The sequence below is a fragment of the Barbus barbus genome (genome assembly GCF_936440315.1).
Source record: "Barbus barbus genome assembly, chromosome: 10".
NCBI classification, from domain to species: Eukaryota; Metazoa; Chordata; class Actinopteri; order Cypriniformes; family Cyprinidae; genus Barbus; species Barbus barbus.
The window spans coordinates 26,923,630-26,941,493 of record NC_136738.1 but is presented as its reverse complement, the minus strand read 5'-3'; the positions used below and the strand labels follow the sequence as shown (position 1 = coordinate 26,941,493).

Genomic DNA, 17,864 nt, shown 5'->3' with positions numbered 1-17,864 from the left:
AACATGAAATGTAACTTCTGATTGGGATGTTTCCTTGTTCTTTTTTTTGTACAAAAGATGTTCCCGGGCCGGTGGTTGATCTTAAGACAGTTCATGTGACCAAGAAAATGATTTCACTCACCTGGTCAGATCCTCTGGATAATGGTGGAAGTGACATCATGGGCTACGTTGTTGAAAGAAAAGATGCAAAAATGCACATTTACAGACAACCCTTAGAAGTTGCTGCTTGCAAATGTGACATTGTTGGTCTTCTTGATGGAGAAGAATATATGTTCCGTGTAGTTGCAAGGAACAAGTATGGCCTTGGTGCTCCTGTTGAACTTGGACCTGTTTTAGCAGTGGATCCTAAAGGTAAATAAAACTGAATAATACATTCACGAGAACGATTAATTTAATCTCATATATGAAATAGGGCTGGGCAAGTTAACAAGTTATGGCTTTAACACATTAATTGATTAACGCTGACAATTATTTTATCGTGCATTAACACAGTTTTTTTATTATTATGAAAGTCCATTGCTCACTGGCTCTGAATACGCATACAGACAAACCATGGGTCACAGGAGGGGTGGGATGTTGATCAGTACTGGTTTGGGATGGGCGTTATCACGCATCTCAACCAATGAGTGCATTTGGGGTGGGCCTAAGACTGCAGCACTGCTCACATAAAGCACTCACGACTTCATAAGTGGGAAAAAAGAAGTTTCCGATAGCATGAGAAGACAGCAGAGAAGCACTCTCACTCAGCACAGTGGAGTGCATAGTTTTGTTAACTTTGTGGTTTATTATTTTGAGCCGTTTGTGACGCAGTAACACACAACCCTCTCACAATATATTGCTTTACAGATCTATCACTTTAGCCGCTTAGAATTGTTAACGCAATTATGTTGCACGTATCAGTAGTTACACACTCCGACACTACATGCGTACCATGCCCCGGCCCAACTGAACGGCGCTTTGGCCCACCTCTTCCAACCGAGCCAGGGATGGCTAAACGAACTGCGCTCGAGCGCGGCAAGGAGCGATCACACTAGTCAAACGAACCGGGCTTTGGGGTCAAACGCGCTCGGGCATGAAAAGATTGCCTGGTGTGAGTACACCTTTATTCTCCAGCATCCCGCAAACACGAGTCTCTACTCGCCCGCACCCACATTAGCCCATCAAGTGTTGTCCAGCGCTGCACTCTGTTGCGTTGGGTCCCGCGATAGTGTAGGTCTCTACTCGGAAGGTGCCTGTTATAATGCTATGATCGAGGCTCTGGACTCTGTTTTTCTATAACAAACTATATAGCAGAAATTGTGTGCGCTCAGGAAAAACAAAATAAAGGTTCTCAGGTGCGTAGAACAAAAAAAAGCAAGTGTTTAGTCCAATAAATTTGTCCGCACACTGAAAAAAAACAATTGCAAATATCCAATTATTTATTTTTCATATGCAAAAGTGAAAAAGTGACAAAAGTGCAAAATGTATTAAAAACAGACCAGAGAGCAGACGTTTCAGCCCATGCTTTCTGAGCACTGAAGCAAGCATGGGCTGAAACGTCTGCTCTCTGGTCTGTTTTTAATACATTTTGCACTTTTGTCATTTTTCAGAAAAATAAATAAGTGGATTTTTGCTTGACCTTTTTTGGTCTTTTTTTTTTTTTTTTTTTTTTTTGCAGTGTACCGACAAATTTAGCTACCAATTGGTCTATAAAAAACTATAAAATATTTTCTATAAAAATGTTAATGCCCTGGCAGTTGCAAATAGCTTTGGTTTTATGTTTAATTTGATTACATTAATGTTATAAGTTGAGATTTACAAGAAATATTTGAACTGCTACTATGTAAAAGGAATACTGCTGTAAAAAAAAGCACCTTATTTGTTTAAAGTGTTTGCAAACCAAATGTTATTGCACTTTTGTTCATATAGCAGTACTTTTAAATGAAAAAAGTATTGATTATTGATTTTTGTGCATAATGTGATTAATCGCAGAAAATAATGCGATTTAATTGATTCAAAATTTAGTTTCGTTGCCCAGCACTAGAAACATTTGAATTATGTTCAGTTTATAATCTGCATTACTTGTTTTCATACAAAATCATAATCATAAACAATGTTGACTTTATTACAATTTTAGGAGTTCCATCTGCCCCAGAGAAATTGCACTATAAGGAAAGAACCAAGAGCACAATTACTTTGACTTGGGAACCTCCTCGTAGCGATGGTGGTTCTCCAATCGGAGGCTACTATGTTGAAAAGATGAGACAAGATAGCAATGAATATGATGTTGCCAATCGCCAAGTCTGCAAAGACCTCACCATCACTCTGGAAAATCTGTCTGAGAATATGATGTATGACTTCAGAGTCAAAGCTGTCAATGAGGTTGGCGATGGAGAACCATCCAAACCAATCAGTGTCAATATTCAGGATGATGAACGTATGTATCATTCCATATAACATAAATCACTGACAACTTTTTAACACATTTAGTATTAGTTTTTAATTAAATTGAAGCCTTACTATTTACATTTTTCCTCTATTTTAGTTATACCAACTGTTAAGTGGTTGAAATTCTTTAAGAGCGATGCTATTATTGTCAAGAAGGGAGCAGCTATTGAAATTCCTGCTGAAATTGTTGGCCTACCCTTGCCTACATTTGAGTGGACAAAGAATGGAGTAGTTATCGGCCAGCCTACTGAGACAATGACATTGGAATCAGAGGAGATTAACAGGCAAACTATCAATACCAAAATTGGTATTCCTGAAACTGTAAGAAAAGACACAGGCATTTACAAGTTAACTGCCACAAATACCCGTGGAGTAGGTCAACGCACAATTCGAGTGGATATCTTGGGTAAGTATTTGATTCAGTATTTGATTTTACTTAAGCTTTTAGAATTTTCACCAAATGGGAGTAGTATTGGGTGTTACAAGTTAAACAGTGTTTTTTCTTGTAATTAAATGATGTCAGACGTAACTATTTATTTTCAGCAATACTGCTACAAGATTACGTTTATCATGCATTGAGGGGATGTCCTAACTGTGGTGTTGTTGTTTCCCTAGATCGCCCATTGCCACCAAGAAACATTGTGGTGTCTGACATCAAAGCTGAGTCCTGTTCCCTTACCTGGGATGCTCCAGAGGACAATGGTGGAAGCGACCTCACTAACTACATCATTGAGAAGAGAGATGCTAGCAAAAAGAAGTCTGACTGGGAACAGTTGACATGCTGCATCATAGACAGACGTTATGGGGTTAATATATATTATTAATACATATTACTATGAGACAGTTCTTTTTAGAATGAGACTGTGATATGTGCTTTTAAATGCTCTAAATGTGTTTTAATCTTTCTGCAGGTGTACAAGTTGGAGGCCTATGGTACCTACCAGTTCCAGATCAAAGCTGAGAACAAGTACGGGGTCAGTGATGGTTGTGAATCAGAAAAGGTTGTACTCAAAGATCCATTTGGTCTTCCCGGGCCACCCCGGAGGCCAAGGATTATTAGTCACACTTGCTCATCCATGTTGGTCACTTGGGATCCTCCAAAAGACAATGGTGGCTCAACCATTCAAGGCTACTGGCTTGAAAAGAGAGAGAGAGGAGCTGTATACTGGAGTCGTGTTAATAGAGCTCCAGTAACAAAACCAGCAGTCAAAGGCCTGGAATACAATGTGCTCCACCTTATTGAGGGTTCCGAGTACCAGTTCCGTGTGATGGCTCAGAATGCAGCTGGCGTTGGACCTCCAAGTGAAGCAACAGAGTGTGTGCTTGCGATTGATCCAAGAAGTAAGTAATATTTCTTATGTTGATAGGATCATGAATTCCAGTTTCTAATGAATAAAATTTTGCATTTGTAAATGTTAATTGTAGAACCACCAAGTCAACCACCAGCACCTGAAGTAACAGACAAAACCACAAGCAGCGTGAGTCTTTCCTGGACCCCACCAGAAAAAGATGGAGGAAGTCCAATAAAGGGTTACATTGTTGAAGTTCAGGATGAAGGTTCACTTGAGTGGAGAAGGATCAATACACCAGATAAGCTGATCCTGACCAATTCATACACTGTGTCGGGGCTTAAAGAGAATAAGAAATGCAGGTTCAGGATTGTTGCTGTCAATGCTGCTGGTGAATCTGAGCCAAGTCCCAGAACTGCCGATACCATTGTGCAAGATATTCTGGGTAAACCTTATTTTGTATAGATGTGTTGCAATAATATAGAGTAATAGTTGATACATACATGTAGAAAGGCATCTATGATTAAAGATATGCGTCACTTGACATGTTCACAGAGGAACCTGTCATTACCATGGAGGTCACAGCTCATGAGCTTCTCAATTGTCGAGCTGGAACAACCATCAAGATTCCAGCCACCATCTCTGGCAAACCTATTCCGAATGTTACATGGGACTTTGATGGAACTGCCCCAACAGAGAAAAAGAATGAGCGTCATACTTTGCCAGAGGATTCAGAAGTAGGATTGCTTTTCCCCCAAAATACTCGGTTTGTTAAGTCCAAACAAACAGGCATTATTCAATTAATACATTTTACATTTAAACTTTGCAGATATCATCCAGTGATACAACATCAGTTGTGAAAATCCCTGAATGTAAATTAAACCATTCTGGGCGATACATCATCACTGCCAACAACCAGGCTGGCACCAAAATCGTTAAAGTGCAGGTGAATGTACTTGGTAAGCAACACGATCATCTAAAATACAAAACATCACAACCTGAAGCAGTAGTAGCTTCATTAAAATATAAGTTTAGATGTATGTATTATATCACATATATAATATCATATCTCATTATGTCATGTCTCTTTTGCCTAGATTTGCCTGGAGCTCCTAAAGATCTCAAAATCAGTGACATCACACGTGGAACATGTAGACTAAGCTGGAAGCCACCAGACTGTGATGGAGGTGACAGAATCAAGAGCTACTTTGTTGAGAAAAAGACTGTTGAAGGAAAGGCTTGGACAAAGGTCAACCCAGCTTGCGCAACACAGTCCTTAGTTGTGCCAGACCTCATTGAAGGACAAGAATACTTGTTCCGTGTAAGAGCTGAGAATCGATTTGGTTTGGGACCTCATATCACAACCATTCAGCGGACTAAAGCTAGAGATCCTATTCGTAAGTGTATTTTGTAAATGAGTCTGACTTTAGAAATGTTTAAATTAGTGCTGTCAAATAATTAATCGTGATTAATTGCATCCAAAATAAAAGTTTTGGTTTACATAATATATGTGTGTACTAAGGCTGGGCGATATGACGATATTATCGTATATCGACGATGTCTTGTAAGTATCACGATGTCGATGTCAACAGTCAGGTAAAAGACGATTATCGATTTTATTGAGAAAAAAAAAAAAGAAAAGACAAATGATAAACCTAGTAAAAAACTAAATTTTTACATTTTTACCCCATAGTCACCATAGGCCTTTTTGCATTCATGAATTAAATAATTTAGTAGGAGGATTGGGAATCGAAGCTGTTCCAATTTTTTTTAAATCAGATCAGATGGAAGGTCAGGAACCGAATTACTTGTTATAAAATTAAATTTCGATTCTGCTTCTCGATTCCTGTATGCACATATAGTTTTCTGTGCTGCGCACACACACGAAAGTCCACGCACAAAGGCCACCTCTTGTATACGCGAACACTGGACTCAGCTCTCTTTCTCGCATTCTTACACATTCGAATGGACAAATACACACAGAATTATATCAAAATATCCCATAAATACAATCGGTTATGTCTTAAGTGAACTTAAAGAGTTGAGAAAGAATACAAGTGTGTATGGACATGCATTGACAGCAGCCGCTGCCGCCAGTCATTAATGTTAATCAAAGAACAAAAGAAAAGAAAATCCCTCACTGATCTTGACTGAAACACTTTTGTAACCTCGGTTTATATTTTATTTGCCTGTTTTTCGGCGCTGACTACCATAATGGCAACGTGCATCTGTGTATGCGATTATTTTGGAGATGCGTTCCAATCCTATTCATCTTTATTTAGGGTATAGACCTGTTCTATTTTGATCTGCAGTTTAATAAAAGTTAAACAGAAAAAATAAAAATAGTAGCACTGCATGTGTTTCTGAATATTTCTTTAAACAGAATGTATAATGATGAAAAACCAAAAACATGACGGTTATAATTAAAATGCACAAATTCCTTCACAGCCTATTCATACAGCGCACATAGTGCCCTATTTTTACAGATTTTTTTAAACAGTGTATACAGTATAATTATGTTTAATTAAGCTGCGATATAGCACTATAAATTCTTAATTCGTTTGCAACAAAACTATAAAGTTTTGTAGCAAACAGATTAAGGCATTATAGTACTAGCCTAGGCCTATCTCAGCTCGCCCTTCAACATGCACGCGTTCGGAGTTTCGGCAGCCCAACACTGAAAATTATATTGTGGGCGTTGTATTTTGATTTAATAAAATAAAAACTATAAAAATTCAAATACAAAAAATGAAATTTAAATCATCCCGCTTCTAAATAAAAAGCAGTTATTTTTATTTAGTTAAAAACTGGCCAAAAGAGACTTCTGAACTAGGTTACCAGAAAAGAAAAAAAAAGTTTTTGCTCAGAATTCGTTTTTAATCCCTGCATTATTTTAGTCATACATGATAAATATCAAATAGCCTACGTTATAGCTTGACTACAAGTTTAAAAACAACGCAACAATTGTTATATTCAAGGAAATAACCATCATGAAATGTCTACACAGGCGATAATGCCAAAAAAGAAAGAGAAACATCGGAAAATAGATGTTTGAATAAAACATTTTATTCAAGATATTAAATGAATGAATGAGGCATTTATTAATGACATCAACATGCATTTATCATTCTTACAATCACCGCCAGAATGTATAACTTCACCATGATGAACTTAAAATTGGGTTCTATTATTTTTCCTCAACAGTTCTCCTCACAAAACGAAATTCATTTCAAACACAAATTTGATAAGAACAGAATGGAAATTATTAGCAACACCAACATAACAGTAAAGCCAATATTTTCTGTTAGTTTAAACACAAACTAAGAAAAAGTAAAACTGAAACTTTAATGTGGCAATAATTAGGACCAAACTGAACGTGTGTTCATGGTGCATGTCGGCAATGTTGTCTCGGACGGGGCGGGATAATCATAATCGCAAAACATTAAATATAATAATCGCAATATTTTTTACGCCGATTATCGATAAGATATTTTTTACATATCACTCAGCCCTAGTGTGTACTGTGTATATTTATTAGGTATATATAAATACAAACACATAGCATATCTTTCTTAAATATATACATGCATGCAGTGTTGGGGAAGCTACTCTGAAACTGTAGTTTGACAAGCTACAAGCTACTCGTAAGTTAAAGTAGTTAAACTACAGTCAAGCTACCCTTTTGGAAAAGTAGTTAGCTACACTACAAGTTACTATCAAAAAGTAGCTAGCTACATTGAAACTACTTTTGATTTTTTTGAACAACGTATATTATAAATAACTGAATAAGTGTCTGAGGAATGTTTTAAGTAAAATATTTAGTGTTTAAAACGATGCAATACAATTATGATTTCAAAGAGTATTGTTTTATTACACACAACACTCAAATATCTCAGACTGTTACAAAAAGTGTAACCTTTACTTGTCGTTTCTTTGAGAGACATGAACTTGGACAAATAAGGCCATGGGTAATTAACGTTAGTTGTTTCTCCATCCTCCAAATCTGCCGCCACGTCTTGCTCCATCATGGATAATATGGGTGTGTCAACCCACTTCTGTACGTCAGTGAACCGTTAGCCGCAAGATGCGTGATTAAACAACAGGTGGCGGTAATGGCAAAAAATGAGTTTGTAATCAAACAAGAAGAACATCCTTGCATCGCGCGCGCAGGCTCGACAAAACGCAATGTAGCTTTTGCTCGCGCTACACCGCTACTTGCTGCAAAAAGTAGTTAGCTACTGGAAAAGCTACACTGTTTAAAAAGCAACTGAGCTACTGCCAAGCTACTGAAAAATGTAGTTAAGTTAGTAGCGTCGCTACTTGTAGTTAACTACTCCCCAACACTGCATGCATGTTTATATATTAAATATATTTATATGTGATATAAATATGAATATAAATATATACATGTAAATACATGTTATTATTTTCAAAATATATGCTGTATGTGTGTGCATTTATATATACACAACACACACATATATTATGTAAACAAAAACTTTTATTTGGATGCGAATAATTGCGATTGCGATCGTATGGCAGCACTAGTTTAAATACAGATTATCCTGATTATTCAAAACATTAATTTTTTGCAGATCCTCCTGATCCTCCCACAAGAGTCAAAATCGTTGATGTGTCCAAGGGCATTGTGACTCTGACATGGAAGCCACCAAAGAATGATGGTGGTGCACCTGTAACTCACTACAATGTTGAGCGTCTATGGTGGGATAGCAGTGGAAACCAGCAAGAGTCCTGGAGACAGTGTAACCGCCGTGATATTGATACCACCATATTCAAAGTGGAGGATCTCCACCAGGGTGCTGAATATGAATTCCGTGTAAAGGCTGTGAATGAGGTTGGTGCCAGTAGACCATCCTCTACAGCAGGACCCATCATTATTAAGGACCAGAACAGTGCGTACAAAGCAGCACACAATAAAGGAATTCAATGAATTAGGGTTGCATGGTTTACAAATTCATCTTTCTTCCTTTCACTTTTAGGGTCACCTTCCATTGAGCTTCCAGAATTCATGGAGGTTGAACAGGGTGCAGATATTCATATTGTTGCTAAGATTAAGGGCTGTCCATTTCCAACACTCACATGGCAGAAGGCTCCTCCTCACAAAAGTGAAAACAAGGTTGATGTTGAGTATGATGAGCACATCAACAAACTTGTTTCTGATGATAGCTGCACACTGCTGATCCAGCAGGGCAAACGCTCAGATACTGGCCTCTACACTCTTACTGCCAGCAACAGCCTTGGCACCGTTTCCAAGGAAATGAGGCTTAATGTTCTAGGTAAATTTCAACAACATTTTTTTTCCCATATGAAGCGATGTAGGTGTTGTTGTTAGAAGTAACATAATTCTTCTTTTAAACAGGGCGTCCTGGTGCTCCATCTGCACCCATCAAATTTGAGGAAATTCATGCTGAACAGATAACGCTGTCATGGCTGCCTCCTAAGGATGATGGTGGATCCAAAATTACAAACTACACTATTGAGAGACGTGTTGCCAACAGGAAGAGTTGGATACCTGTCACTAGTGAACCCAAAGAGAGAATATTCACGGTCGAGAATCTAATGCCAGGCCATGAGTACATTTTCAGGATTAGGGCTCAAAACAAATATGGCGTTGGTGATCCTCTTGATAGTGAACCTGAAGTAGCCAGAGATGTGTTCAGTAAGTATTCATTCACATATTTAAAGTTTATCTAATTAGAGACATGTTGTATGTTTAGATTACATTTATTTCACTTTATAACACTAATGTTATTTTATGTCTATTTTTAGTGCCACCTGGCCAATGTGAGAAGCCAACACTTTCTAGCGTCACAATAGACTCCATGACTGTGAATTGGGAAGAGCCAGACTCAGATGGAGGCACTCCAATTACAGGCTACTGGCTTGAGCGTAAAGAAACCACATCTAAACGCTGGAGCAGAGTAACCCGTGATCCAGTCAGGCCCATGCCACTTGGTATATCACACAGAGTCACGGGTCTCATTGAGGGATCTCAGTATTTGTTCCGTGTGATAGCAATAAATGCAGCAGGATGTGGACCTCCAAGTGAGCCATCTGATCCAACATTTGCTAGAGATCCAATAGGTAGGAAAACAATACAGTGTGAGATACAATTTCATATCATTTTTTATTAATAGAGACTCAAACTATGACAAATCCATTTTCTTGTAGCTCCTCCTTCGCCACCAACCCCGAAAGTCACGGACTGGACTAAGACTACAGCAGACTTGGAATGGATTCCACCATTGAAGGATGGAGGTTCAAAGATAATGGGCTACCATGTTGAATACAAAGAGGAGGGCACAGAAGCATGGATCAAGGTTTGTATAAGATTTATGTATACCCAAATTTATGTAAACCTAAATATTTTAATTACAGCAAAACGTGTTCATACATTCTTTATACATTACAAAAAAATCTTCCTTCTGTTCCAGGCCAAAGACAAGGAAGTTAGAGGAACTAAATTTGTGGTCACTGGATTGAAAGAGAATGCATTTTATAAGTTTAGAGTTTTGGCATTCAATGCTGCAGGTCTGAGTGAACCAGGTGAAGTTGCTGATGCTCTTGAAATGAAGGACCGGATAAGTAAGTCTCAGTGATTCTACATTCTCCATGGGGGGGGATTTATGTGCTGTATGAATTTAATGAAAAATTGTTTTGCCATTTCAGTTTTGCCAGTCCTTGAGCTGGACATTTCAGTTAAGGAGAAGATGGTTATTCATGCAGGAGGTGTTATTCGTATCATCGCGTATGTGTCTGGCCAACCTCCACCTGTGATAACATGGAGCAGAGATGGGTATCCAGTCCCATCAGAAGCTGTTATTGAAACCACATCAATCAGCTGTTCCATGGTAATTAAAGATTGCACTAGGGCTCAACGTGGTGTTTATACAATAACAGCCAAGAATGATGGAGGAGAAGTGAAGAAGTCTGTTATTGTTGATGTTCTTGGTAAGTGAGAATTGTCAGGCACAAATAATATACACATCACTATAAAATGGCTACATTAGGGAAAATACGGTTTCTTATCTTATTTTGTTACTTCAGATATCCCTGGTCCAGTGGGGGCACCATTTACAGCAGAAAACCTTACAAGTGATTCATGCAAACTGAACTGGTTTTTCCCTGATGATGATGGTGGATCTGCCATCTCCAACTACATAATTGAGAAACGTGAACTTGATCGCAAGGCTTGGACATCTTGCTCCTATACAGCTGGCAGACAAAATGCTATAGTAAATAATCTGGTGCTTAGAAAGGCATATTTTTTCAGAGTTGCAGCTGAAAATGCAATTGGAGTAGGTCCTTTCTGCCAAACAGCATGTGAAATTGTGATTAAAGATCGTATTAGTAAGTATTTTTCTTTTTTCCTGCTTTAAAAATAGCTTGAAACTGTTAAATGCAACTATAAAATAAAATTCTGTATTGATGGTAGCTAATCATCATTTGACCTCATTTTTACTAGATGTTCCAGACCGTCCAGAAGATCTTGAGGTGACTGCCATCACCAAAGACTATATCAGTGTGACTTGGAAGCCACCTAAGTATGATGGAGGGTCTGAAGTGATATCCTACATTCTTGAGGCTCGCATGATTGGTAAAGACAAGTTTGTCAGACTGACCAAAGAGACACTGATGGATAGGAAATACACTTACGATGGTCTTCGTGAAGGCGACACATATGAATTCCGTGTCAGTGCAGTGAATGAAGTTGGTCCAGGCAAACCATCCTTCTCCACTAAGCCAATTACATGTAAAGATGAACTTGGTGAGTGTTTTTTAGCTCTTCAAACTGTTCTTCATTTGGTACACCACATTACACTATTATCTAAGTGTTAATGATGTGATTTATTTTTATTTTTTCTTTATCCCATTTTAGAGCCCCCTACAATTGAGCTGGACTTCCGTGATAAGGTTGTCGTTCGTGTTGGTGAAAGCTTTGCACTCCAGGGACGGTATACTGGAAAACCAGCACCATCTGTCACCTGGTCAAGAGATGACAAGGAACTAAAAGCAGATGACCACATCAAGTTCAAAAACACTACTACCACAATGTGCCTGGGTATCATTAAAGCTCAGCGTGGACACAGTGGCAAATACTGTGTGACAATTGAAAACTGTAATGGTTCTCGTAAAGGCATTTGTAATGTCACAGTTGCAGGTAAGTCTCATGAAACAAGACAAAAGTTCACCAAATATAAATTGATACATGAATATAAATACATCTTTTGGACCCATCTTACATATGTATATTTTGTGCACTTTTAGATCGACCATCGCCTCCAGAGGGCCCAGTTGTTTTTGAGGAAGTTCACAGAGATCATATGGTTATTTCCTGGAAGCCCCCTCTTGATGATGGTGGATGTGAAATTTCTAACTACATCATTGAGAAAAGAGATGTAAACAGGGACATGTGGACAACTGTAACATCTGCCACTACAAAAACCCACTGCAAAGTACCTAAACTTGTAGAGGGTCGTGAATACATCATGAGAATTAGTGCTGAGAACATGTATGGCATAAGTGACCCACTGGAATCAGAGGAGATGAAAGCTAAAGATCTATTCAGTATGTAAAAACACAAAAAATATTGTCCATTAAAGCTGTAAAAATTGTATGTTTTGTTCCTGATATCGTTCACACCTTATTACAGGGGTACCTGAGGCACCTGAGCCACCCACTGTAAAAGACGTCTTCCATGATTCAGCACTGGTACTTTGGAACCGTCCTCGTGATGGTGGGAAGCCCATCACAAACTATATTTTGGAGAGGAAGGAGCCCTCAGCTAAGAGATGGTCTCGTGCAACCAGAGATCCAATCTACCCTGCTACACAGTATAGGGTACAAGATCTTGTTGAAGGCTGTGAATATGAATTCCGTGTAATGGCAGAAAATGAAATTGGCACTGGAGATCCTAGCCTTCCTAGTAAACCTATTCTTGCTAAGGATCCCATTGGTAAGCCTTAATGATTTGATGGATTCTTTTTCTTAATGCATATCAAGAAATGCATTTGATAATTCTTTATTCACTTATTCTTTAATAGTTAAGCCAAGCCCACCTGTTTTACCTGAAGCTGTTGACAAGACTAAAGATTCTGTAAGTCTGTCATGGCGTGTTCCTCGCCATGATGGTAAAGGAAAAATATTTGGTTACTTGATTGAGTATCAGAAGCCTGGTGCAATCGAATGGATCCAGGCAAATGAAGCTCCTGAATCATGCCCAGACACCAAGTTTGTTGTGACAAATCTGCCAGAAGGTGGAGACTTTCTATTCAGAATTATGGCTGTGAATGCAGCTGGAAAATCTGAGCCTGCTTATGTCAAGGAACCAGTAAAGGTTCATGACAGACTTGGTAATTTCTTCCTTTTTTCTTTACATATTCAGAAAACAGTAGTGTTGAATGGTTGCTGTTGTTTTATCATTAAACTTATTTAACTGAAGGTATGTTATTCACATATTGGAAGGTAAAATAATGTTAGTAATTGCTATCCTTCTAATCTCAATTCTCACGCAGAGGAGCCAGAGTTGCTGTTAGATGCCAATATGGCACGTGACCACCTTGCCATGGTTGGGACAAATATCACACTTAGTGCCAAATTTAAGGGCATGCCAATTCCCACTGTCTCTTGGAAAAAGAATGATGGTGAAGTTCCTGCTCATTGTCTTATTGAGGTCACAGCAAGTGGAAGCAAACTTCACATTAAGAAGTGTACCCGTGCTGACTGTGGCAATTATACCATCACTGTTCAAAATGCAGCTGGAACGAAATCTGCTACATGCACTGTTCTTACTCTTGGTATGAATGTTTTAAGAACAACAGTAAACACATTGTATATAATCAACTAGTTATCTAGATAAACATATATATATATATATATACATATACAATTATTTTATATTTTATTTTTCATTCAGATAAACCTGGACCACCAAGGAATTTTAAAATCTCTGAAGTCACAAGTGAGTCAGCTTACCTGACATGGCAAAAGCCAGAAGATGATGGTGGTGCCGTGATCTCCCACTATATTGTGCAAAAGAAAGACGTAGCAGCTGAGAATTGGGTTCCAGTTTCTGCTGCATCTAAAAAGCTTAGCCTAATGGCTCAATATCTGATGGAGGGAATTCAGTATCTCTTCAGAGTTGCAGCTGAGAATCAGTTTGGCAGGAGTGCATTTGTTGAAACCACCAAGCCCATCAAGGCAGTTGATCCACTTTGTAAGTATTAAATACTGTATAATGTTACTTTTAAAAGCTTGACTATTTTATGCCAGTTTGTTAAGTTAATTTGTATATTTTTACCTAAAGATCCTCCTGGTCCACCCAAGAATCTGCATCATGTGGATGCAGACAAAACTGAAGTATGGCTTCAATGGGAGTGGCCTGATCGCACAGGTGGAAGTGAGATCACTGGATTCATTGTTGAGCATCAAGAAGAAGGCTCCACCGACTGGGTGGCATACAAGACTGTCAGCAATCCTCAGTGCCATGTTACTGGACTTGTGGAGGGCAAAACATACAGATTCCGTGTAAAATCACAAAATGCAATTGGCATTAGCCGACCAGACACCAGTGTGCCAATTACTTGCCAGGAAAAAACCTGTAAGGCTTACACAATATATTATATTATATTATATAAAAAAAGACTGACAACATATTACATTTTATTATGCTCAATGTTAATTAAAATATTTTTTTCAGTGGCTCCAACAATTGAAGTTGATGTGAAGCTTATTGAGGGTCTTGTTGTGAAAGCTGGCACTACAATTGTCCTCCCAGCGGTCATGCAAGGAATTCCAACTCCAACAGCCAAGTGGCAAAGTGAAGGAAATGAGCTTAAAACTGAGGGCAAATTTAAGATCGTTACTGAAGGAAATTCAACTTCCTTGACTATTAGTGAATGTGTCAGATCTGACAGCGGAGAGTATGGTCTTACTGTGGCAAACCCTGCTGGAAGCAAGTCTGTTGCTCTACATGTTACAGTCCTCGATGTTCCATCTGCTCCAGTTGGTCCCGTAAATATCCTTGAGGTTACCCCTGATCATATGATAATCCAGTGGCGTCCACCAAAAGATGATGGTGGCACACCTTTGATGAACTATATTGTAGAGAAGAAGGATGTCAAGAAGCCTTGGGAGCCGTGGTCAGTTGTGAGTTCTGGAAGCACAAGCACAAAGGCCAAAATCCCACGTTTGGAGAAGGGACGTGAATATATTGTACGTGTACGTGCTGAGAATAAAATTGGCTTTGGTGCTGGCCTTGAAAGTCCTCCCACTGTTGCCAAGCATATGTTTGATCCACCAGGTCCTCCTGGCCAACCAACATGTTCTGACATAACAGAAAATGCTGTAACAGTGTCATGGACTGAACCAGAAACTGATGGTGGAAGCCCTGTGAGTGGCTACATTGTTGAGCGCAGGGAGATGACTGGTAAATGGATTCGTGTCAATAAAACACCCGTCTTGGATGTAAGATACAGGGCCTGTGGTTTGTTTGAGGGTAATAGCTATGAATTCAGAATCTTTGCTGAAAATGTTGCTGGAGTAAGTGAACCTTCATATCCATCAGACCCAGTGAAGGCTAAACGTCCAATTACTCCTCCGGGGCCTCCAAGTAACATTAAGCTGAAGGACTGGAGCAAGTCATATGCAGATTTAGTATGGACCAAACCTTCCAGAGATGGTGGCAGCCCCATCCTTGGCTATGTTGTTGAATGCCAGAAATCAGGTTCTGCACAGTGGGATAGAATAAACAAGGATCTAATCAAGTTTTGTGTATTTAGAGTGCCTGGACTTAGTGAAGGCACAGAGTACAGATTTCGTATTAGAGCCTCAAACAAGGTTGGAGATGGTGAGCCAAGAGAACTCACAGAAACTGTGCTTGCCAAAGACATTCTTGTTCCCCCTGATGTAACCGTTGATGTTGCTTGCCGTGACCTCCTAACAGTTAGAGCAGGGCAAATCATTAACCTTGTAACCCGTGTTAAGGGCAGACCGGACCCTGAAATCACTTGGACTAAAGATGCAAGAGTTTTAGGGAGAGATAAACGCACTGAGATGAACAATAACTTCCCTCTTGTTGAGCTGGTAATTCAGGAAGCTGTTAGAGCTGATTATGGAAAATATGCAATTCAAGCAAAGAATAGCAGTGGTCAAGCACAAGCTACAATTATTGTCAATGTACTTGATATTCCAGGAGCTTGTCAGAATTTGAAGGTTGCTTATGTGACTAAAGACTCGTGTATGGTTTCTTGGGAAAATCCAGAGGATAACGGTGGCACTGAAATTACTAATTATATAATTGAGTGCAGACAACCAAGTCAAAGAGGATGGACAGTTGTTTCTTCTGACTGCACCAAACGACTTTTCAAAGCTCCACTTGTTGCGAATTGTGAATATTTCTTCCGTGTGAGTGCAGAGAATAAAATTGGAGCTGGACCACAAACAGAAACAAAAGCACCAGTCCTTGCTGTTGATCCAGTTGAGAAACCTGGTGAGCCAGAGAACTTCCAAATCGCTGAAATAGGCAAGACATTTGTCTTTCTCAAGTGGAAGAAACCAGATTATGATGGTGGTAGTCGTAACCTTGCTTACCATATTGAAAAGAAGCCTAAAGAGGCAGATGAATGGGAACGATTACACAAAGGTGCTATAAAGGAAACCTATTTCATGGCTGACAGATGCATTGAGAACCAAATTTATCAATTTAGAGTTCAAACAAAGAATGAGGGAGGAGAGAGTAACTGGGTGACAACAGCTGAAGTTCTTGTAAAGGAGGAACTTGTACAGCCACAGCTCAAAGTCAAACTGGTGGGTGTTCTTGTTGTTAAAGCTGGAGATGCCATTGCAATTGAGGCAGAGCTCATAGGTAAACCTCAGCCTGATGTAAAATGGTCTAAAGAAGGTGACACTGCAGATATCACCAAAAGCCCAAGGATACAAGTTGAAACTTGTACTAACTTCACAAAATTCCTGCTCACAAATTCAAGGCGTGGAGATACTGGAAAATACATAATTACTGCAACAAATACGGCTGGAACCTGCTCTGCTGAGGCCAAGGTGAATGTTCTTGACAGACCAGGTCCTATTAGGGACCTGAAAGTGTCAGACATTTCTGTGGACAGATGTAAGCTTACATGGGAGATACCAGAAGATGATGGTGGTTGTGAGATTTATAACTACATCATAGAAAAATGTGAGACAAAGAGAGGGGTATGGTCAATACATTCAGCAGCTATTATTACCAATTCAGCTAAAGTTACTCGCCTTATCGAAGGAAATGAATACATCTTCCGAGTGAGAGCTGAGAACAAGATGGGTGCTGGCCCTGCTGTTGAAACTGAATCCATTGTTGCAAGAACCCAATTCAGCAGACCAGGTGCACCTGATGCTCCAGAAGTTACCAAAATTACAAAAAATGAAATGGTTGTTATGTGGTGCTCTCCTGATAATGATGGTGGAAAACCAATAACTGGTTATATTCTTGAGAAAAAAGAAGAGCATGCCATTCGCTGGGCCCCTGTTGTTAAATCCCCAATTGCAGGGACACAGATGACTGTTACAGGCTTACTGCCTAATCATGAATACCAGTTCCGTGTCAGGGCTGAAAATGAAATTGGAGTTGGAGATGCAAGCAAGGCATCCAGATCATTCACTGCAAGAGATCCAGTTGGTATGTCCAGTTACAGTAAAATAATTGGTAAAATGTTTGTTGGTGTATTTACAGCAAAATTTGTTTTTCAATTTGCAGAGCCTCCTGGTCCTGTTAGTAGCTTAAAGGTGGCTGACAGCTCAAAGACATCAATTACTCTTGCATGGACAAAGCCTACATATGATGGAGGTGCTCCTCTTATTGGATACGTCGTTGAGCTAAGATGCAAGGGAACAGGCAAGAAGGGGGATGAAGGCTGGAAAAGGTGCAATGTTGCTGCCCAGTTGATCGGTACAGAATTCACAGTCTCAAGCCTAGATGAGAAGCTTGAATATGAATTCCGCGTTTCTGCCCAAAATCAGGTTGGCTTGAGTCAGCCAACTAATCTAGGGGAAGCTGTGACACCGAGAGAAGTCTTGGGTGAGTTTCCAAAGACTACTATTAAACTTTATCAGCAACATTCCTTCCGAATTCCTTGT

General features: G+C 39.3%; 1 protein-coding gene across 1 annotated transcript in view; it reads left to right on the top strand.

The window, feature by feature from the left end:
* Positions 1–17,864, top strand: part of LOC306876339 (titin-like) — a 143,366-nt gene that overhangs the window by 73,555 nt on the left and 51,947 nt on the right. Inside the window, exons 126-152 of the mRNA XM_079427428.1 lie at positions 58–351; positions 2,117–2,416; positions 2,525–2,833; positions 3,043–3,233; positions 3,339–3,768; positions 3,853–4,161; positions 4,272–4,453; positions 4,546–4,675; positions 4,814–5,113; positions 8,312–8,629; positions 8,717–9,013; positions 9,097–9,396; positions 9,507–9,821; positions 9,909–10,057; positions 10,172–10,322; positions 10,407–10,688; positions 10,785–11,087; positions 11,203–11,505; positions 11,617–11,898; positions 12,006–12,305; positions 12,391–12,693; positions 12,782–13,090; positions 13,253–13,534; positions 13,654–13,953; positions 14,044–14,337; positions 14,437–17,406; positions 17,485–17,805. Coding sequence (XP_079283554.1) covers positions 58–351; positions 2,117–2,416; positions 2,525–2,833; positions 3,043–3,233; positions 3,339–3,768; positions 3,853–4,161; positions 4,272–4,453; positions 4,546–4,675; positions 4,814–5,113; positions 8,312–8,629; positions 8,717–9,013; positions 9,097–9,396; positions 9,507–9,821; positions 9,909–10,057; positions 10,172–10,322; positions 10,407–10,688; positions 10,785–11,087; positions 11,203–11,505; positions 11,617–11,898; positions 12,006–12,305; positions 12,391–12,693; positions 12,782–13,090; positions 13,253–13,534; positions 13,654–13,953; positions 14,044–14,337; positions 14,437–17,406; positions 17,485–17,805 — 10,224 coding nt within the window. The remainder of the gene's footprint in view (positions 1–57; positions 352–2,116; positions 2,417–2,524; positions 2,834–3,042; positions 3,234–3,338; positions 3,769–3,852; positions 4,162–4,271; positions 4,454–4,545; positions 4,676–4,813; positions 5,114–8,311; positions 8,630–8,716; positions 9,014–9,096; positions 9,397–9,506; positions 9,822–9,908; positions 10,058–10,171; positions 10,323–10,406; positions 10,689–10,784; positions 11,088–11,202; positions 11,506–11,616; positions 11,899–12,005; positions 12,306–12,390; positions 12,694–12,781; positions 13,091–13,252; positions 13,535–13,653; positions 13,954–14,043; positions 14,338–14,436; positions 17,407–17,484; positions 17,806–17,864) is intronic.